The sequence below is a fragment of the Monomorium pharaonis genome, chromosome 2 (assembly GCF_013373865.1).
Source record: "Monomorium pharaonis isolate MP-MQ-018 chromosome 2, ASM1337386v2, whole genome shotgun sequence".
Lineage (NCBI taxonomy): Eukaryota > Metazoa > Arthropoda > Insecta > Hymenoptera > Formicidae > Monomorium > Monomorium pharaonis.
Window position 1 is genome coordinate 1,051,781 of NC_050468.1, and position 23,597 is coordinate 1,075,377.

Below are 23,597 nucleotides of genomic sequence, written 5' to 3' on the forward strand. Positions count from 1 at the left end.
CCATCGGGAGTTCAGCAAACGGAAGCTCAGCAATTTATAGCCGACGCGGAGCGAGAAATCCAGGAGATGCATCAAGAAATCTGCGAAAATCCGGCCGCCAGGGCACAGCCCAACGTAGCGCGAGAAAGGGAGGCTGAAGTCCGAGACACACTGCACGCGGTAATCCAAGAAATACGCCGATTACAAACGGATATAGACACCGTGCGAGAAACGCAATTATACACGCAGCGAATTTACGATTATCGACCATCGCGACCGAGCCGAAGAGATACGACCTTCGTAGACCACGACGATGACGTTTGACACCGAAGAGGCCGCGGGGCACTACTGTTAAAAGAAACGCGTTGCATGATCCCAGAATTCGATGGAAATGCAAGTAAACTACAAGAATTTTTAAGCGCAATGACGTAGAAATTATTGACCCGCCCGATGAAGTGACTCTGTTAGGAGCAATATTATGCACAAAGTTAAAGGCCGTGCTATGCTGGATTTCCAAACGCGAAAGGTCCGAGATTTCGAGCAATTAAAACAGGAGCTAGAAGCGTGTTATGCTAGTAAGAAAAGCACCACGCATTTACAAATTGAATTTAATACGCTTAAACAAAAAGCTGGAGAAAATGCGCGAACATATAGACTCCGAGCCGATAAATTAACGATGGACCTGTACGAGTCTATGATAGAGGGTCGACAACACTATACGACCGAAAACAAACGCGCGATATTAGATATCTTACAGCAGCAGGCGCTCGAAAATTATCAAATAGAACTTAGCGATGACACGAAAGCCGTAGTCCGATCGCGCGCATATGCGACGCTGTAAGAAGCAATAGCCGCCGCTACCGCGGAAGAGCGAATAAAAGGAACGGCCGCTAACCGGCCTAAGCCGAAATATAATACGCCCAGCAGGAAAATTATAAAAGCAAATTGCAGTGCCGGAAATGTGGAAAACTGGGGCACCATGGCAAAGATTGCCGAAGCAGTCGGTATGCCAATCGCTTTGCGTTACCGCAACCGGAAAAATCACGCGTCAACGCAGTCGAAAAATTTTGCAAACACTGTAAGCAACGCGGCCACACCCGAAACGAGTGCTAGCACCTAAACGGGAAAACCGTTAATAAAACGTCAAAAAGCCCACAGGAACCACGAAATAATAATAGCAAAAAAATATAATACACAAAAAGCAATTATACCGCGAAGAAAAAAGAACTCCGATTCTGAGCAAAGTAGCGACAAAGAAGGAGAGACAAAGACAAGGAAGGATAAGAGCGCGCCGTCATATCAAATTGCGCCGGTAACTCGAGCCGCCCAGCTGAGCTGCGACCTCGACCAAGTCACACTTCCGATACGAGAAACGCGGTCGGGAGAAATTAACATGCTTTTCGACTCCGGCGCAACGATTTCGCTGATACGACTAAATAAACTAAAAGGGAAAACTAGAATTTCCCCCGAAAGAATCACCCTAGCAGGAGTGACGGGCCATCAATTGCATACGATTGGAAGTATGCAGGCACATATCAAACTAGACGAACGAGAAATAAAACACACCATATATGTGGTAAAGGATGACTTCCCGATGGAATACGACGGGATACTAGGCCTCGACTTTATGAAGAAACATAAAGTAGCCCGCGATTATGGTAAGGAAGAACTGAAAATTGCAGGTGTCATCTTTAAATTAAAACCATACGAGAAAATAACCCTCAAGCCGCGCAGTGAGACCTTTGTCCGAGCAACCACTAATAAAAATCAAGCCGGGATAATACAAGCAATAGAAACAAAGCCCGGAGTATACATCGGCCAATGCATGGTCAAACCAAAAAATTTAACGTGCGCAATCAGCATAGTAAATACTACTGATAAGCCGGTAAAAATACGCACACCGCACGTGATCATTGAAGATCATGACGAAAGCGATCAGTAAATATATGCGGTAATTAAGGAAACGGAATGTATAAATAACCGCCCGCGGAGCGAACGAATCTGACAAACACTACGCATCCGGCACCTCAACTCGGAAGAAAGACAGGCTCTCACATAGATATGCGAAGAGTATCAAGACATATTCCACCTAAGTGAAGAATCACTGACATGTGCACCGCAGCAGTGAAACATGAGATACGTACACAAGCCGACGCATCGTCGGTCAACGTACGACCGTATCGCCTCCCTGCGAAGCATAAGGAAGAGGTAAATACACAGATAAAACAAATGCTACACGATGGCATTATCAGAGCTAGCACGAGTCAATGGAACGCGCCACTATTAGTGGCACATAAAAAAGCTGACTTGTCCGAAAAACCGAAGCTTCGAATTGTAATCGACTTCAGAAAGCTCAATGATTTAACTATTGATATCAGAAAGCTCAATGATTTAACTATGATATCAACGATTCATTCCCCCTACCCAACATTGAGGAAATACTGGACTAATTAAGGAACGCCAAATATTTTTCAACGCTAAATTTAGCGTCAGGGTATCATCAGATACCAATGGCTGAGCGAGATAAACCAAAGACAGCGTTCTCAACACCGTACGGACATTACGAGTACAATCGAATGCCGTTCGGATTAAAAAACGCACCAGCCACATTCCAGAGACTGATGAATTCAGTACTCATGGGAATACAAAAACTCAGATGCTTAGTATATCTCGATGACATAGTGATATACGGCTCGAGTCTAGAAGAACATAAGAAGCGGTTAACGGAAGTATTGCAACGCTTACGAGAAGCGAATTTAAAGCTGCATCCAGACAAATACGAATTTTTACGCAAGTAAGTAAATTATTTAGGACACGTGATGTCCAAAGATGGAATATCACCGGATCCAGCGAAGCTGCAAGCAATAAGAGATTTTCCGGAGCCACAAAAGGTGAAGGATGTTCAGTCCTTTATAGGCCTTGCCGGATATTATAGAAAATTCATTAAAGAATTTTCCAAAATCGCAAAACCGTTAACTAAATTAACCAAGAAAACAGAAAAATTCGCGTGGGCCGCCGAACAACAAATAGCCTTTAATACGTTAAAAGAAAAATTAACGACGGCACCAGTACTCCAATATCCAGATTTCACAAAAGAATTTAACGTGACCACTGACACGTCCGATTATGCAATCGGAGCGGTATTGTCACAGGGACCGATAGGCAACGACCGTTCCATTGCTTACGCGAGCAGAATATTAAATCGCGCAGAGCAAAATTACAGTACCACCGAGAAAAAATTACTCGCAATAGTGTGGGCTGTAAAACATGTCCGACCATATGTATATGGGACCAAGTTCAAGATCGTAACCAATCATAAACCTCTCATATGGTTGTTTAATGTAAACGATCCCGGATTGATTCAATGGAGATTGAAACTGGAAGAGTATGATTATGAAATTATTCATAAGGCCGGTCGAGCGAACGCGAACGCCGACGCGCGAAGTCGTAACGTGAAGCGGAAAGCTCACGTTACAGAAGCAACTGATAAAGTCCTCGCGCTAAACAAAGACGGCGAACACGAATATACATCTACTGAAGATGATAAAGAAGAGGACAACGAATGCGAACAAGCATATACAGAAGAACAGAAAAAACAAATTTTATATAAATATTATGATGCACCTACAGGAGGGCATCAAGGAATCGAGAGAACAATAAAGAGAATACGACTCAAACATAATTGGCCTGGATTAGGCCGAAATAGAGCGGTACGTAAGAAAATGCGAGTTATGCCAAAAGAATAAAACCTTAAAAAGGTAAAAAAGATACGCCAAGTACATAAACGCGTGCTTTCCAAAATAAATTTGAGATCAATACAGTTAGCCAAGTATATTTTAAAAGACTTAAAGAAGTTTAATAAACATCTATTTAAAAATTGCTTATACGGGCTTGATGATTAAATGATTAAAATCAACCAACGGGATTATAGTGAAGCAAAAACTTGGCGTGCCCGGCTCGTATTTTTTCTGAATTTCCAAGGCTCTATGTTATTGATATTGATAAATATATATACAAGAATGCATTTAATGTGACTCGGATATTGCTTTACTATCTGTCAATTTCTGCTTTATTATATGTTATCACTTATATTCCCACTTTTTACATAATTTTTGAATAGAACCATTTTTGAATGTGTTTATATACTTGACATATCTTTTTTAACTTTGTAAAGTTTTTCATAAGTTATTTTTTTATTATTTTATTCGTACAAATAATTTTCATATTGTATAACATTGATCATTTTAAGTCGGGCGTTTTAAGCCGGGCACGCCAAATTTTTGCTTCACTATAATCCCGTTAGTTGATTTTAATCATTTAATCATCAAGCCCGTATAAGCAATTTTTAAATAGATGTTTATTAAACTTCTTTAAGTCTTTTAAAATATACTTGGCTAACTGTATTGATCTCAAATTTATTTTGGAAAGCACGCGTTTATGTACTTGGCGTATCTTTTTTACCTTTTTAAGGTTTTTTTAAGAGATTTCACTCCTTTTTGTAAAAATTAGAGTTACTTCTTTTTTTAATTACATTAAGTTTTATTATGCATATTTTTTAATGTGTTAATTTGATATGTATGTATGTATATATGTATATATTTTCCATAATTTATTTTATTTTATTTGTTCTGCAAAAAATATGAATGCATTTTTAGCATTTCAAGGCCAATTGCATTTCTTTATACTTAAATCATTTATTAACATCCATTTTGCGCTTTTAGTACATATCATGTTTTAATATTTTTGACATTTACACATATATCATGTATTTGTTTATGTTATATATTTATTTTATTTTTGTTAACTTATTATACTTTTCTCGCATACGAAATTCACTATTTATATCATAAAATAATTTTTTATATGTTTAGTTTTATAAAATTATATGTAAGCACATTGTGAAGCCCCTTGAAGGACACACCGGCTTTGCGTGTGTGTGTGCATGTACATGTGAATTTGTAGAAAATAACTCAAATAAGCTTTTTCGCGCAAGAAATCTCAAGATCACAGAATTATTAAGTTTATTATATTTTTTCGCGTGCCAATATTCACCACTTACATAACGAAATAATTTTATTTTAATTTTATAAAATTGTATGTAGGAACATTGTGAAGCCCCTTGAACGACAAACTGGCTTTACGTGTGTGTGTACATGTGATCTGTGAAAAATATCCAAGTGATCCAAGTGAGCTTTTTCGCGCAAGAGATTACAAAATCTCAAAAATGAGTGTACCAATTTTAATCGAAGTGGTCGCAATCGAAAGCTGACATCAATATTATATAACAAAATTGCCATTAGATTTTTGATTATGATTTTAGTTTCTGAGATATTTTAACTGAAAGTGAATTTGACAGCTAAATTCCAGATAAAGCTTAGTAGCGGCGTGACATTTGCGCAGTGAAGTTTGCATCAATTGCATCATGCAGCAAAATTCTTTATGTACTTGGCGTCGCGCCGCTACCGCGTCGCTTAAAACTCTTTCGAAGAATAAAAGCACCTCTCGTCCTCACAAACACGCCAAGCCGACCCTTCGAGAAATGTGCGCTCGACATTGTAGAACCACTAACATTAACAAAAAATGACAATCGGTACCTACTCACTTTTCAGAATCATCTTACGAAATTTAGTAAGGCGATACCTATACCGAACCAGAAAGCAAATACCATGAGCAAAGAATTTGTCACAAAAATTGTACTGGAATACGGAACGCCGGAATACGTACTAACGGACCAAGGCACAAATTTCACGAGCAAAATATTCAAAAATACTTGCAAACTATTGAAAATAAATACAATCCAAACTACCGCCTACCACCCCGAGAGCAATGGAACTCTCGAACAATCGCATCGGACTCTAGCCGAATATCTGCGACCTTACATAAACAAAGACCAAACCGACTGGGACGAATGGATCCCATACGCGATGCACACGTACAATACAACGCCTCACACGGCCACAGGATATACACCGTTTGAACTAATATACGGTCGACAGGCAGAACTGCTGACAGCCCTAACTAAACAGCCTAAACCCACCTATAATTACGACGACTATGCACAAGAATTAGGGAAAAGGTTAAGGGCCGCAAACCGTGTCGCACGCGAAAACATAAAAGAAGAAAAAGCCAAAGCAAAAACGCAGTACGATAAGCGCACGAAGGAAACGAAATTCAAAGTCGGTGAGAAGGTATTACTGTACGACGAGACGCTCCGGCGCGGGAGATCTAAGAAACTCGACGCGCAATAGACCGAACCGTACACGGTGACCGAAAAACATTCGGAATTCAACTACACTATTAAACAAGGCAGAACAACTACGCGCGTGCACATAAACCGCCTAAAACCATTTATTGAAGCGTAACAAACATGCGTAACAAAAAAAAAGAAGAGAAAAAGAGAAAAGAAAAAAAGAGAGCAAAAAACAAAAATGGAAACTTACCATAAGGATACTACTAGCCGGAACATGACCCAATTAGAAATATCCTTGATCCAGTCATAGTGCACTACCCACACCAATTAAAAAATAAAACTAAACACTACACTTAAAAAACTAAGCACTACTAACTACGGAGCAATGTATATATAGTACAATCAATCAGGCCATAGCTGGATCTTCAGGCGAAAGACCCAGACACGGCGCGACTCCATCGCGTAGATATAACTCTACCGCAAACTCTACATCATCCTCGTACTCGCCACTATGAAAACACGCTCCCTCGGAGGCCCCTTCGTCCTCCGCACTCACAGAATTACACATGTCAAAGTTCTCCGAAACGTCCATATATAAATCGAATTCCTCCCAAGGAACGGGACCATCATCACACTCGGCGAAATGTTCATAGCCATTGATAGGCAAAGGCTCAGCAGGATCGGAACTTTTATCCTCGTCCAAAGGAATGTAATTCACCTCCTCCAAGTCGTCAGATAGTATGATCGTCTCCCGATCATGAAAATCGGAGAAAACATCATCATACCCATTGCTCTCGCCACAATCACTCCACTCACTCCCCGCACTATCGTACGAATTTAAGTCGCGACGAAACATACCGACGAAAAAATCGTAAATTCGCAACACGCAAACAAACTAATGGAAGGCCGACGAAAGACTGAAAATTCGGACCGCCCAAAAGAAAAAGAAAAGGCAAAAAGAAAGACGAGAACGAATAAAATATGCACTACTAAACAGCCACAAATTAGCAGCATCAAACGCACGTGCAACAAAACGCTGATACAATTAAATAAGATACGCGTAGCGAAAACCGATCCAATAAGAAATTCCCCGTACAACAAAAAAATTTTTACAATAACAAAAAATTTTTTTTATATTTAGTAAAAATATTTGCAGATTTATAATCTGAACAACGCTAACAAGTGCCGCGGAAGAACCGGACACGAAACCACTGTACGAGATAGAGAGATTCACCCATCATCCGGGGATATATTTCGAAAATATAGGAATACTACACCAAGTAGTCTTCTTGGAAAGTGATAATTAAAGTAGACGCCACGTCACTAACAAAACGCCTTACGCAATTAGAAAAGTACGTACACAAAACAGACAACTTATGTCAAATGATAGCCGTAATCGGCAAGGAAACATACACAAATTTGCATGAAATTATTAAGAAAGGTTTTGAAAGAATCAATAATCTAATAGAGCGCATAAACGCAACGTACAAAAGAGAAGATTGGTTCGATGGAATAGGCTCTGTTGCGAAATCATTGTTCGGCACCATGGATGCAAATGACGAAAAACTCATCAACGAACAATTGACAATATTACATAATGCTCAAGAATTAAATAAACATGCAATAAAAAATCAACTCAAAATAATGAAAGCGACAATAGCTCACATTGACAACAACGAACGAACAATACGACAAAACGAAAATATTCTCGCAGACGCGACTGACAAATTACGAACAAAACTAATCGAAGACGAAAAACAGAGTAATTTGCATGAACATTTTATAATTATTAACGCTATACTAGCGGACTTAACGCGAGACGCAGAAGACGTATTAGAATACGTAGCAAATGTCAAAAAGGGAATGTTGCATCCTCGCTTAACACCTCTCAATGAAATAGTAGAGTCTCTTAAAGACGCAAGCTCGCAATTGCCTGAAAAATTATATTTCCCATTTAGAATAGGCAAAGAAGAATGGTCGACAATAGAAAGATTCGCGGAAATAGGCGCGTATTGCGACCATTCACACATATACACCATTCTGAAATTTCCGCTCATATCAATACCAAAATATAAAATTCAGAAATGTAATTCCTCTACCTATCCCAGATCAAAATAACACCTTCTCATTTATAGAAATTAACCATCCTCTCATAGCGATAGATACAGTACAGCGTACGTACATAATATTAGCAAATAGCGATCTACAAAAATGCGTAAAAATAAATCACGAATACTTATGTACGCAGAATCATGCGGTATATAGAATAAATTCAGACTTCATATGCGAAGTCAAAATATACGCGGAAATCAAAAAAAGTTATAAGGACTGTAGAGTAAAAAATACTATATCGAATACTAGCCTTAGCATTAGGTAATTCGCACTCGTGGCTATACTCGACACCGAGAAGCCAAATAATCACTATACATTGTAAAGACCACGGACAAATAAAGAAAAAGATTGAAAGCACGGGTAGAATAACTGTAAAATAGCGACGGAAAACGCTATAATAAAGTCACTCAAGGCATCATACAAAACGCGAGTAGAAGCATATCTACCGCAATACAATATCTCGTTACTACAAAGGTCTGACTCAACAAACAACACAGACATAACGAGAAAAATAAAATTAAAAGAGGTTATAGAAAACCCATCAGAACTAGAAAACTATAAGAATAAAATAGATGAAATAGATAAAGAAATAGAAAAAAGTCGATCTTACAATCGCCACACTTAATTTTTCCAATGGCAACAAGCGGAACAACCATTGTAATAGTTATAATAGCGTTAGTAATAGAGATTATCGGGTAATACGAAAGAAAATGCGCGAATCACGCTAAACCTAGACGCAGAATACACAATGCCTAGATCCATTTTAAAACGAAGCAGTAGTACGCGCTTCTAAAATAATATATATATAACAATAATAAGAATAAAATAATAAATTGTAATAAATTTCTCCCTACGGGGGAGGGGCGCATGGCATTAACCAGCACGTCTCGAGTTAGCAAAACGTGACATACGATCACGTTACAGCGAATTGCCGGACTCTGGCAAGTCACAACACGTGCACCAACGGTGCACAACTGACTTAGCTATGACCATATATGGTCTGATAATTGGTTCACTACCCCACCAAATACATTTTTTGGAAAATTATAAAAACCACGGCAGAGCCGCGCAACAAAAAAATCCGTAAGCCAACACGGGCCAAGTCGCATCACTAAAATTCACCAGCCTTTCAAATTTCTTGTGCTAACCGCAAGATCAACCTGAGGATTGACAGGATGAAGATCCCAACGGAAACCGAACAGCCAATCGATGGGGTGCGCCCAATTAACCACCCTACTCGCTACGAGCGGTTCCTAAGGAGCATCTGTCTGCAGCCGACCGAGCGGTGCCTCGTGGAGACCAAATTCACCTGGAGGCGATGCTATCGGCCACACAGAGCCCGGTGCGAGATACGAGAACCAACCTCCCACGGATACCGCACACAGCTGGCGACCGATGAGTCATGGGAAACCATCACCCAGTGTTTCCTGTGCGACACCATTCTGATGAACGTCCGACCAGCGAGAGACTGCCAACGGTGCCTGGCCGTGTTCCTCGAAGAAAAGAAAAACATCCAAGAGGCCATGGACATCAATATCAGCTACGAGGCGTTTGAAAACTGCCGTGCGAGCGACCCCGCGAACTAACAAATGTATGTACTCAAATACTTGTAATTAGAATTAATAGCGATTATCGCGGAAACTTACAAACACATTATTGCGTAACCGACAACTCAGCCCCCTCGTTGTCTTCCTAATAAGTGGAAGGGATGTTGTAAGTGCCTCACACTCACATACGACATGTTGCAAGCGATAGAAGGTGTCAAAAGACGCCTCGCGCGCGGACATCGCCCGGCCTACATACCGGGCGTCGCACCGGGAAATGTACCCTGTTGCTCAAGCAATAACACCCAAAATCATCTGATTTTGGGGTGGAATCCGCGTAGCCAGCACTTGCTGGCTAAGCAAGTACACTGTCCAAAGGCCAGTGACCGCGGAAGTATCTTCTCCGGTCATACACCCAAAAACAGTGTATATAAACACCGAAGTACAGACAACGAGCGGACTTACTTGCGTGTCATACAGCGACGTACGTAAAAAGATATAGTAAACGTGTTATTTAACAATTGGCTTTATCACTCACGAAACCTGATCCGAGGAGTAACGACAGCGATCCCGAAATACCGTGTCTCTTATTAATAAGGGGCACAACAATTATGTCGAAATAATTATCATTATATAGACTTATAGATTAAGTTCCACTGTCTCTCATTACTAAAAATGATTTATATTATCGTTAACACCGTCGTCTCTCATGAATCAGGGTGCTTTATTAGCGTGAGTTTTCCTTGCTTCTCAACGTGATGCAATTTAAAAATGTGTAGAACTTAAGGCCGATTCAAACATATCCGTGCTGTATCCATACCGTACACGGATCCGATACACGGATAAAATATACCGTAATCAATCGTGATCGTCAGTGCCAGATGCTTGTTCTTATGTGTTCGTATATGGACACATATCGACATTAAAGCCAATTCAGACATATACAAATGTCTGAATTAGCTTTAATGTCGATATGCTCAAGAAAACAGATAAAAAAAGAAACAAATAAAAAACTTTAAAGAAAGAATATAGTAAAAAACAAATGAAAAATTAATATAACAAATCAAAATATTGCTTCCTGAGTCTATGCGTAGCAAAAAAAGCCTAAACTTACTAACTCTACTAGCAACAGTTTCCATACAACAGCAATGACTTTTTCAAACATACATATCGTCATATTGGATCAGTCATTTTGAATGACAATCGTGAATATTTATATTACACTTAAAATAACTAGTCGAGTAAGGACTTGGTTAGGAGAAGCGAATTTGTGCGGACGCATGACGTATAAGTGCGACTATAAGATTATAATTAAAGTAAATTAGGTAAGATAGAATAAGTGTTTATTGATAGCTGACTAGAGAGGTGTTCAAGAGTGTAGGGCAATTGGAGGGAATTGCGAGAGGTAAGGCGAAAAGATTTAGGAAGCAGAAAACAGACGGAGAGGTTAGGAGGTTAGGTTAAATTGTGTAGGAGATCGCGGGAAAATGTACAGGGAGACGAGGGAGAAAGGAACAAAAGGTAAAGGAATAGAAGGGCAGAGGAAATTAATAATGGAAGGTAATAAGCAGGGAAAGAAGGTGAGTTTTAAGGATCAAGAGGATGTTAGTAAGGATAGTATAGATAGGGAGTGCTTAGCAAAGATAAAAAGCGGTTAAATCAATAGCAGCGGAATTAAAGGAATTCAAAGACAAAATAAGGCAAGAATTGAAAATTTTAAAATTGGAACAGGAAATTTAGGATAAAAGTAAAAGAGTTGGAAGTAAAATGTGTAGGTGTAAAGAAAGAAATTATGGACTTAGGCGAGGTAGTGAAGAGAAGGAAAATCGAAGGGTTTTTTTAATAAGAAAAAGTATTAGTGTGAAGTGTAGCAGTAGGTAGCAGGAGGAGTGAGAGTAGAGATAGTAGAGCGAGCACTAGATTTAGTTCAGAGAGCGGTAGCGGAGGTTTAAGTGATAGGGAGTGATAAGTAAGCTTAAGAAATGGGTAGAAAAAAGAGAAAAAGAAAAGAAGAGAAATAATATATTAATAAGAGGTTTAAAAAAAAGGAGAATTTAGAAAGCATACAGAAGAAACGGTTATAGGACATGACAAGAGAAAAACTAGATCTGGAAGTTAAGGTAACAAAGTTGTGGGTAAGCGGGACAGTAGTAATAGGATGTTTAGAAAATGAGAAAATGAAAAGGGATGTCATGAGTAATAAGAGTAAACTTAGAGGGGAACGTATCTTTAGAGAACAGGATTGACGTGGAAAGAGAAAAGTATACAGAGAGACATTGCTAGATGGGTAAAAGAGAAGGATAAAGGTAAAATAGTCAAGATTGGTGTAGGCAGGGTAAAAATAAATGGAATTTGGATAAAGTGGGAGAATGTGGCGTTAGAATGGGATAATAAAGTGACAAAGGGGAAGATAGGAGAGGGGGGAATAAAGAAGATGTAGAGATAAACAAAGAGGGTGTTAGTGTTAGTACAGATAGAAGTAAAGGGGAGGAAAAAGCGAGAAAAAGGGGAATTTTAGGAGAAAAGGAAAACTAAATATTTGCCAAGAAAAGAATAAAAGTAAAAAAAAACATGAAATACAGTTTGATAGGAAAGTTTTATTTTGGAACGTAGCGGGTATAGGAAGACAAGACAGGGATTTCTGGGAATATATTAAAGGTTTCGATTATGTAGGTTTAGTTGAAACATAGGTGGAGAAAAAGGGTTGGAATAATTTAAAGGGACTGCTTCCAGGTTCACATATTTGGGAGTCATTATGCAGAAAAAAATAATAAGAGGGGTAGAGCTACAGAAGAATTCATAATAAGAAAAAGGAAAGATTTGGGAACAATGATAGAAAATAGATATGAGTGGAAAAGAGTGGATAGCAACTAGAATAGAGAAAGTGTTTAAAGGGAAAAGTTTATTGATAATAACAGTATATAATCAAGGTAACTAGGAAAGTATAAAAAAGTTCGATCTTAGAAATTGTACAAAGAAATAGGAATGAAGCGATTCTAATAGGTGATTTTAATATAAGAATAAGAGAAATAGGAATAGAAGAAGAGGCGATAGGAATCGGTATGAGAAGTAAGGATAAGACAATAAATAATAATGGAAAGGATTTCGTAGAGTTTATTAACGATCCCACTCTCCGAGAAAGAACATCTTATTATAAGAACTCCGCCCCTCTACCATTTCGTGTAGGAGCGGGCTACCGGGTAATTAGCCGTCGTGATTAACTAATTTGTGAATTTTGTGCGGCGCGACAAGTCGCGCCTGGCGCCCGGAGGTTTAGAGAAATAAAGTAGTGTGAGTTAAACTCGCGACGAAGTTGCTGACGAGCCGAGAAAGTATCGTCGTAAATTTGGCATAGGATCTAATGACATAGGAGGATATATCTTGAACGGTACAACTGAAGGCGATAGGGAAGGAGAATTTACGTACATAGGAGCTAGAGGTAACACTGTTATAGATTATGTTATTGCATACAAAAAGTGTACTAATATGATTATGAAATTTAATGTTGAAGAAAAAGTGGACTCAGATCACATGCCCTGTCGGTGAAGATAAATATGGAATGGGAGCAGAGGAAAAAAGAGGAACAAGAATCAATGGAAAGGAGGACAAAGACATTCTGGGATGTAGAATCAAAAGCCTTGTACAGAAAGGACAGAGATAGCGGAGTGGACAAAAAATCTGGAAAATGAAACAACGGAGGAAATTTGGATAAATCTAAAGGAAACGATATTAGAGGCCATGATAAAGAAAGAAGTAGTTTGGAAGAGGAGAAAAATAGGACACAAGGAATGATGGGATAGGAGCTGTACCAGAGAAAAAAAGGAAAGTACACAAAACCCTAGGAAAATGGAGGAAAGGAAAGATTACAAGAGAGACGTACATAGAAGACAATAACAAATTAAGAACTTTCCTGGAACAAAAATATGTAAAATGGAAAGAAGGAGAATTGGAACTTAAAAATCTGAAAAATGCAATGGAGGTATGGAAATACATAAATAAAAGAAAAGGAAGAAGAACGAAAATAAGAAATAATATAGGAAAGAAAGAATGGGAAAAACACTTCAGGAAACTGCTAGAGAGAACGGACAGAAAGGAGAATGATAATACTATAGAAGATGATGAGCTAAGCGGAGAAATCGAAATCGAAAATAAAGAGGAAATTGAAGATATACTAATTAATAAAGAGGTAGTTGGAAGAGCGATAGAGAGGCTGAGAAACAAGAAAACACCAGGAATAAACGGGATACCTCTAGAGGCATGGCGTTACAATGGCACAGCTTAGAAAAGGTCTCACGGAGCTAATAAAGAAGATTTGGTTCGGCGGCAGCAGTCCAGAGGACTGGAATACAAGCGTGGTTCTACCACTGTATAAAAAGGCTGACCAGGAAAAGACAGAAAATTATAGGGGTATCTCTCTGCTTTACTCTGCATATAAAATCTACGCAGAGATCATAAAAGAAATTCTGGAGGAAGAAACGGAGAAGTTGAGAGTACTACCTAAAAGTCAAGGAAGCTTTAGGAAGGGAAGAGGAACGATGGAGAATATTTTCATATTGAACCATGTGGTATAGAAGGAAAAATTTAAGGAGGATAAGATTTTTGCTCTTTTTTTGAATTTGAAAGCGATTTTTGATAACATAAGAAGGGACAAGTTATGGAATATACTAATAAGAAAGCAGACAATTAGGAGATTGAAGAAGATATATGAGTGCACAAAGGTGACAGTGAAGACTGAGGAAGGGATGACAGAAGAATTCTACACGAGCAAAGAAGTTAGACAGGGATGTGTGATAAATCCACTACTTTTTAACCTGTATATAGCTGATTTAGATAATTACTTGAGTAAAAGAGGGATAGGTGGTATAAAATTAGATAATAAAAAGATATGATCGCTTGCCTACGAGGATGATATGGTTTTGCTGGCGAAAAATAGGGTAGGTTTAATAGACATGTTATGAGTGACACACTCATAACGATAAGGTGTCAGTAACACGATGACGTAAGTCGGTCAGCTGCAGTCAGCATCGAGCGCATCGCGCGAGGTTTCGCGCAATCCGCTCGACAATTAGCGCAATGCTCCTTAGACAGCACTTGCTGTCTAAGCAATAATTTGGAATACTGACCGATTTACGCCCTCACGCAATCCTCCCCTTCTTTCGATCCAACTACCGAATTATCGGATATATAAACCGGCGAAAGAAGGTGAGGATCGGGTCAATCCGAAGTAGACAAACTAAGACTACACACGACACTCTGCTTTGCGGGGTCGTGTATCGCCGAGATAACTTGTTGTAAACACACAACCACGACACTCTGCGTTGCGGGGTCGTGGACAACAAGTTCATAGACGCGACACTCTGCCTTGCGGGGTCGCGATCTAACTATTGTAACTGAATACAAGAATAAAAGTGTTCAAGACAAATAACGGTGTATGTGACAAAATACCTTCCTCGCGAGATCTCTGGCAGCGATCCCAAAATCGTACTCACAACGAGGGGTACAACAGTGGATTCGCTTAAGCAGTTTTAAAAAATCAAAGGTTTAGAGTTTGTTAAGAATCGCTCAAATTTTCAGTTTTGTATTGTAAGCCGTTCTCGGTGTGATGTTTCCCTCGTGGTTTGCTCGTGCAAATCATGATGTAATATTTTGGGCATGATGCCTTGCGCAGAAGTCACAGTCTGCGCCACGAATTTCCCCGGGACTTGGAGCCGTCGGTTGATCGCGCCGGGATCGGCACCCATGTCAGAAGAGCGAGAACTGTCACGCGAATCAAAAGCGATTTTGAGAAAAAGTAGCGGGAAGTCCGACACTAAGCTGTAATTCGTGCGTGGATGCGGAAAAGCGAACGATTACGCCGCTCAACTATCTCGAGCTTGTGATCGAGGCTCACGTTTGTCATCCGCGCTGTTAAGTAACGGTGTCTGAAGAAAACTGTGTGATAAATAAACGAAACTGATTTTGGACTTTATTCAAGTGGACTTCATTTCTAAGTTCCAATTCTTCTTTCCATTTTACATATTTTTGTTCCAGGAAAGTTCTTAATTTGTTCTTGTCTTCAATCTTAATACAACAAACTCTAGCATTCAAGATTTCACGCTCTGTCCTGATCACATTTTCCCCAACCACTCGCTTCTTCACTCACGCTTCCTCGCGCTCGCTCTGTCTTTCTCTCTCTCCCCCTCTCTCGCCATTCTCACCGTGTTCGACTCGATCATATTCTCTGTCTCTCTGTCTCTCTTTCTCCTCTCCACTCTGTAAGTTCCTGAGCCTTCTCAGCGAGATCCTGCGGTTCTCACTGATTATTCGAGGTTCGCGACGATACTCTCACTCGATCACGAACAGAGTTAAACACAGAAAAAACAAAGGTAATGATATTTCAAAGAAGCGGAAAAGAAAATGTTGCGCTCACGCACTGTCTCCCACTCGCGACGCAGTTACGCAAAAGAAATAGCCGGTTGTTTCGTTTAAACTTGAAACTTTAATCTGTCGTAGAGATACACTATAACCGTACACGTCCGCTCGACTCGAAATCTCAAGCTCAACTCTCCCTTGACAACGCGTCAACATCCGTAGTCAAGGAACAACGTTCACGTTCCACAAAGAAATCCCGATGCACCGAACGATCTCCCGACTCGGGCGCAACACTGCTCTTCCTCTTTTGGATTGACGTCCCGTCAATCCGCAAGTCCGGGTTTCTCTATAAGAAAATTTCTCCGATCTTTTCTCAAAGGCTAAAGTTCTCCTTTCTTCTCGCTTAGCCCGAGTTACTGCTGCGAACTCTTGAGATTTAGTCCTTTCCCTGGAAACTCTACGCCTATCTCGTGACCGGATTCTTCCTCCTTTGCTCCCAGACACTTTCCTCTTCCTCCCTTTTTCCTGGGCGCTGCTGCTGAAACTTGAGGAACTTCAGACAAGGGGGGGGGATAGCTTCCCGTGGCCCTGCCGTCCCAAAGGACTCCCCTCGTCCCCGCTTCGGCATTTGCCCTACGTCCCACGGAAAACCACGGGGAGAAAACCGTGGGCGAGGCAGACTTCTGTCCGCAATCATCTCGTCTGCCGAAAGAAGTCCAAACACCCTCTTCTCGCCGTGAAGTTCTTCCCGGTAAAAACGCTGAAACCCAAACACAACAAACAGAACAAAAATAAAGAAACTTAAATTAATCCCCTTTCCGAGCCGGCCCCCCAACATCCCAATAGAGCTTAGTTTCCCGATTTTCCCGCCGGACACTCGGCGCTTTCCCCTTCCTCTGTAAAATTGTTCCGATTAATAAATTTGAACATTTTTGCTCGCTCAATCGCTACCCTAAGGGATGTTACCCCCTCTACCTAAAGAGAATGCTTCACGAACTCCTCTGGCAGCGCAGCGGTGAACTGTGAATACGCGATTTTGTCGCGCACCTCCTCTACGCACTCGGGGTACGCCTTACGCGAAAGGCGTTCGAGTTCCGCGCCCAACGCCGCGTAATCCTTCCCTGGACACAGCCTACGATTTGTCAAGAGCATATAATAATTTTGAGCGAGCTCGCTCTCCCCGAAACGCAACTTTAACTTTGACTTTAACTCCTCGAAAGAAATAGATCCTTCATTCACCACGCAGAAGTAATGCTAGCCTATGTTAGATGGATCTTTAACTTATAGCGTTTTCTACTGGGAAAACTAGTGCAGCACCAACGCTGCGGTAGATTTCGATGAAAACTCCACTAGCGCAATAATAGTGCAGGTTTAGTGTGGTTCAGTGGAACACATCATTAGATAGGTTTAAAAATTAAACAATTTCATTGTTATAAAGTTTACTAAAATAATGTAATAACATATACTTTAATGTAATACCTTAAAGCACGAACATAACATCTATTTAATTTGCACTGGCACCTTCCACCGTCTCAAAAGACAGTGGAGCAAAAGTTGCACTCGGTGTAATTTTTTTGCATCAATTTTGTCAGTGAAACATTAAACACTGTAAATATGTGAACTGATTTTTACGGTGGAACAATAAAATTGCACTCAGTGCGCACCAGTGTTGCACTAGTTTTCCCAGTAAAAAACGCTATTAGATTTTTGCACGCCGAAGTACATGATGATGTTAGAACTGCGACTGGAAAAATTAAGAGTAAACTGGGGTACGAGAGCAAGAAATTTCAAGGATAAAATTAAAGCGATGGATGACAATAAATTAAATTATGTTGGAAGGAAAAAGAAAAAGAGGGATGGAAGGACCAATATAGAAAAGAGAAGAAAGATTATTATAATAGGAACGGTTAGAGTGCACAGGCGTTAGAGATGCTAGAAGGTGAGGTAGCTGGGAAATTCGTTAAAGAATTGGAATTTAAGGATAGAGATGTACAGAAGCAGGAGATGGAAAGTAGATTAAAAAGCGCAAGATATAACACGAGATATAAGGTATGTATGGATAGGTTAGATTGGAAACCAAGATTTAAGTAGGAAAAATGTATCAAGCAGAAGAGATAGTATAGGCATAAGAGCATTAGTTAGATTAAGATGCAGTTAGATTAACATGGAAAAGAATAATAAATACTGGTTTAAGGAAGAGGAGAGGTTGTGCGTATTTTGTAGAAAAGGAAAAGATAGGTTAGACCACTTCGTAAAAGATTGTGAGATAACGAAGACATGGTTTAAAGGCATAGGTAAGAATAAGAGGGAAAAAATAGAAAGATTAGAAAATGAACTAGAGGAAATAAAAGAGAAGGTTTTCAAAAAAGTTCTGGAAGGTAAAGAAAAAAGCTCTTAAGGATAGGAATAGGGAAGTAGATATAGAATTACAGATTTAAGAGTTGTAGAATAAATGGGATTTAGGAAATACGATAGAAAGCTAGTTAGTGAATATAATAATAAGTATTTAGGTTTTATGCGTTAAATACGAAAATGGTAAAGAGTAAATTGTAAACTGTGATTATAAACCATAAAGTATTATAGATATTATAGGAAATAAGGCTGTAATATTTTGTATATAATTGTATAAGTGTATAGGTGTATTTTTTGTATTTTGTATTTAGTATATTTATTGTATCAACGTAGATACCTAGTGTTAACATCAACCGTATTAAAGACTCCTAACGTTAAATTAAACAGATGTTAGTGTACAGTCTAGTCGGTTACACGCTTAGGAGACGATTTAAGGAGCACATGTGATATAAGATAGGATAGTATTTAGACCTTAGAACATTTAGTAGTATAGATGGATAGAGGGATGAGTGATTAGAAAAGCTTTGTAAACCAAGTCACCTTCTTGGCAATTTTGTACTGCTAAAGAAAATAAATATTATTATTATTATTATATAACTAGTCGAGTAATAAGCTCCACAAAGATAATTTAATTACCTATTTTAAGGATTCCGCGTAAGATATTTGAAAATTTACTGCGCACTAGTACTTTATTTTTAAATCTCATTAAGCTTTCATCGGTTTTTAGGCTTGCAAAAAAATATGTTTGCATTCTGCAAGGCACTATAATTTATATGAATTTTAGGCGCTGGTTGATGGACAAAATCGCCACTTTTTACCGCTCTCCTTTTTCGTCGCTTACAGTATCAAATCTGCGTAATGAAAGTAAACTGTTGATACTGAGATCTAATTAAGGTTTAACTGATCTGTTCTCAATATACGTTTAAAAAGAAAAAATGTATATGTAGGAGATCGATAATAAGAATAAAAAACAAATTGTAATTAATCCTCAAAAAATACACTGGATTAGCGTAACCCGGATAAATTTTCGAAGTTGTGGCATATCAAAAAATCTACTTTCAGTTTTTGCAAAATATTTCTTGTGCTATAACTTTTTTGGCTTTTTAACTGAAATATTTTATTTCTTCAGATTTCAAACTAATGATTGAAAAAAGGTTAAAAATTGGTGCACTTAAACCAGATATATGTAAATAAAAACCACAGGGTTAGAAAAACCTATGTAAACCCTCTGAAGATTAAGAGATTCAATTAATACTTTTAATATTACTTTTCTTTGAATACATATCTATTCTCGCACGCTTACAAATGACGACTTCGACATACATAAACATAGAAAAAAAAACGGAACAATGTCCAATATTTTAAATCGTACGCGTATCAAAATCTTGCAATTGACACGCATAAATTAACGCTTTCACGCAACAGTATAAAACTAAATTTAAAGAATAAAAACATTTTATTTTACTATGGTTTAAACCATAATTGAAAATCCAACCTTCAGATTCGTGACTTTGACAACATATGTCAAGGTTTAAGGCAATCGGAGGTAGTTCCTCTATACTAAATAATTACCGAAAATTTTCAGATTTTTCATTAATTTTGTACAAAATTCAAATTAGAGATAACAAATTTTTTTTATGGAGGTTCAAAATAAATTTATTGTTCATACACACATTTATACAATTACAAAAAATCACTTGAGTCTTGAACTTTAAATTTAAAAAACATTTTTAAAAAATAATAAACTAAATATAGTATATAACAATCTGTCTACAATGCACTACCTTGGCGATTGGTACATAATGTCCATTTAAATTAACCCATTAAGTCCCGAATAGTTTTTTGTGATTTTTTTTAGTGGTATTTTATACTATGAATCTAGCTTTAAAAAATTTTTAACCAACTTTCTCTTATGTAAAATTTCCTGTACTTTCAATATCCGTCGTCAGAATTTCTCAAAAAAGTGATCTGGACAAGTTAATTTATTTGCAAAAAAAGCTGACTTTCAGTAAATTTTTTAAAAATTAATATTTACACATAAAAAACAGATGGAAATCTCTGAAAAATAAAAATCTTGCGTCCATGGACCATAAACTTTTAAATGTACGTGAGTATATTTCAATTCAAGATGGTGACATTCAATATGCCAGTTAGAAGAGGGGAAATCTATGAAATCTTTGATTTCTCCGTATGTAAATATTTATTTGAATGGCTTTATCATCTAAACTGGTTTTTAAAGACTATTTTGGGTTGCTAATTGCAATTCTGTTATCAAACATGTCAATTCAAGATGACGGATCCAACATGGCAGTCGAAAATGTTTCAAGTCAATCAAATTTAATATTACTATATGTAAATTTTTGGGGTCGCTGATTACAAATTTGACATTAAAATATTCAAACTCAAGATAATGAATCCAATATGGCAGCAAAACATTTCAAAATCTTAAATTTGCTAAAAATCAATCCATAGGAGTTTTTTGGATTATTGGTTACAAATCCATATTATATCAATAAATCCATACAATACCATCAAAATATTCGAACTCAAGATGGCGGATCCATTATGGCGGCAAAAAATTTTCCAAATCTCTCAAAATAGTTGAAAATCACTGTATAAGATTTTTTGGGTTGCTGATTACAAATCTGCCATCAGAATTGTCGTTTTGTAAACGGCAAATTTACTGTCATAAATAAAATAATCAAAATCACTCAAATTTTATCAACTTAAAAAGTTATTCGACTCATATCTCTAAATCTATCTACTTCAATACATTCTCTTTACGATGTAGGTAATGTATTCGTAATCAACGCCCCCAAAACCTCCCATAGCATAATTTTCAGCAAATTTAAGATTTCGAAAATTTTGCTGCCATATTAAATCCTCCATCTTGAGTTTAAATATTTTGATGGCAGATTCGTAATCAGATATCAAAAACCACATAGATTTATTTTTAGCTAATTTGAGATTTCGAAATTTTTTTGCCGCCATATTGGATCCGCTATCTTGAGTTCGAATATTTTAATGTCAAATTCGTAATCAACGACCCTAAAAATCCCCATTTAGTGATTTTCAGTAAAGATTAATTTCAAACATTTTCGACCGCCATATTGAATCCATCTAAAATTTGACACGTCTGATAACAAAATCGTAATCAGTAACCCAAAAAACCTTTAAATACCAATTTAGATAATAAAGCAATTGAAAGAAATATTTACATACGAAGAAATCAAAGATTTCACAGATTTTCCCTCTTTTAACGGCCATATTAAATGTCGCCATCTTAAATTGAAATATACTCACACGTACATTTAAAAGTTTATGGTCCGTGGACGCAAGATTTTCACTTTTCAGAGATATTTTCATCCGTTCTCTGTAAATATTGATTTAAAAAAATTTCAGTGGAAAAAATCTTTTTTTTTTTTAAATAAATTAACACAACTTGTCCAGATCGCATGTTGGAGAATTCTAATGACGATATTGAAAATTCAGGAAATTTTACATAAGATAAAGTTAGTTCAAAAATTTTTGAGGACTACATTCATAAAATACCACTAAAAAGTCACAAAAAACTGTCTGTCCCGGACTTAATAAGTCAAAATTATCTCCTATTGTTACAAATTTTTTTATAAAAACTCGCAAATTAAATGAGAATGTACGTATATACATACGACTTACTGCCAATCAATTTTGCATTAGCAAAAAAATCGAAGAAAGAATTCTTAGAAACAATGTCAGAAAAAGTGAAATAGAATTAAATTTAAAAGTAAAATCTAATAATTTTTCTTATTGTTTTACTACGTTTTCTTGTTTATTATACCTAAAATTTTAAATATTCCAGAAAAAAAATGTAGTTTCGTTCTTTTCTTGAAGAATATGGGAAAAACAACTAAAATAATAAAACACCGCTATTCTTAATTTTTTATAAGAAATAAAATTTAAAAAAAATTTAATTTTTTCAAAAAATACAGAAAAATTACAACTGTGATATTGATAGTGGATTTTATTGATAAATTATTTATTAGAGTTCCTAAATGTAAAAAAAGTCTTAAAATCATTGACACAGAATACAATAAAGATGGCATTATCTTAAAAATAAAAAAAAATAAAAAAACGGAAAAATAGAATAAGAATAAAACTTTTTACAAAATTTCCAAAATTTTTATCGGGCTAAAGATATTAATTATATCCTCTCTAAATTTTTCATTTAACAATACTTTTTTTTAATTTAAGTAAAAATCAAAATTGATCGCATCTATCAAACATTTACAAAGTAATGTAATCTAATTAAAATGAAGTCTGTATGTATTTAATTCTGTACTTATGATAATCCGTAAAGCTTTAATGTCCGATCCATGCTGGTGGACGCGATGTATTGTGCATGTTTTCCAAAACGAACTCCAGTGGCCGCCGCCGTATGATCATTCAGGACCTTTAATTCTTGCCATTGCTTACAGAGATATACTCTGAAAATACAATATATAATATACAAACAATCTTACATTAATTTATATTATTCAATATTAATCCTTTCGTGCCCACGGAAAACACTATGATAAAAGAAAACCAACAACGATTCTTGAATTGTGACTTTAAACTAAGTTGATTATGTTAAAAAATTGTTGAAATTATTTTTTAACATTTTTTTTTAATTGTTAGACAAAGTTTTGTAATGAAACGAACAGTGCTACTCAATTCTGCAAAATAAATTTCAACAAAAAAATGTTTTACATTTAAAAAACGTGTATTTCGTAAAAAGATAAAATCGATGTTAATTGCCCTTTTTGATCGAATTTCTGAGATGACATTTCCTGTGCCCACACTATCGTTAGAGGCTTGGTCGCGCTAATGGAGGGAAAGCAGGGAGAATACTCTATTTGCTTCTTCTAATTTCGTCAATAATTATCATATATACAATCACAGAAACAAAAAAGGCACTAAGTATTCACAAGAGAATTTTTTAAGTTTTTTTTTCAGTTTTTTAAGTTCACCATATTGGATTTATAATAATATAATAGTGGTATAATAATGGATATATAATAGTCAGTTTGTAACAAATAGTCCCAAGA

At 37.2% G+C, this 23,597-nt stretch overlaps 1 protein-coding gene across 2 annotated transcripts in view; it reads right to left on the reverse strand.

The window, feature by feature from the left end:
* LOC105831373 (pre-mRNA-processing factor 19) overlaps positions 1 to 23,597 on the reverse strand; it is a 210,192-nt gene that overhangs the window by 46,264 nt on the left and 140,331 nt on the right. For both annotated transcript variants that reach the window (XR_004962215.1, XM_036282922.1), the window contains exon 8: positions 22,850 to 22,994. Coding sequence is in view for 1 of the 2 variants with exons in the window: in XM_036282922.1 (XP_036138815.1) it covers positions 22,850 to 22,994 (145 nt within the window). In the remaining variant the exon portion in view is untranslated. The remainder of the gene's footprint in view (positions 1 to 22,849; positions 22,995 to 23,597) is intronic.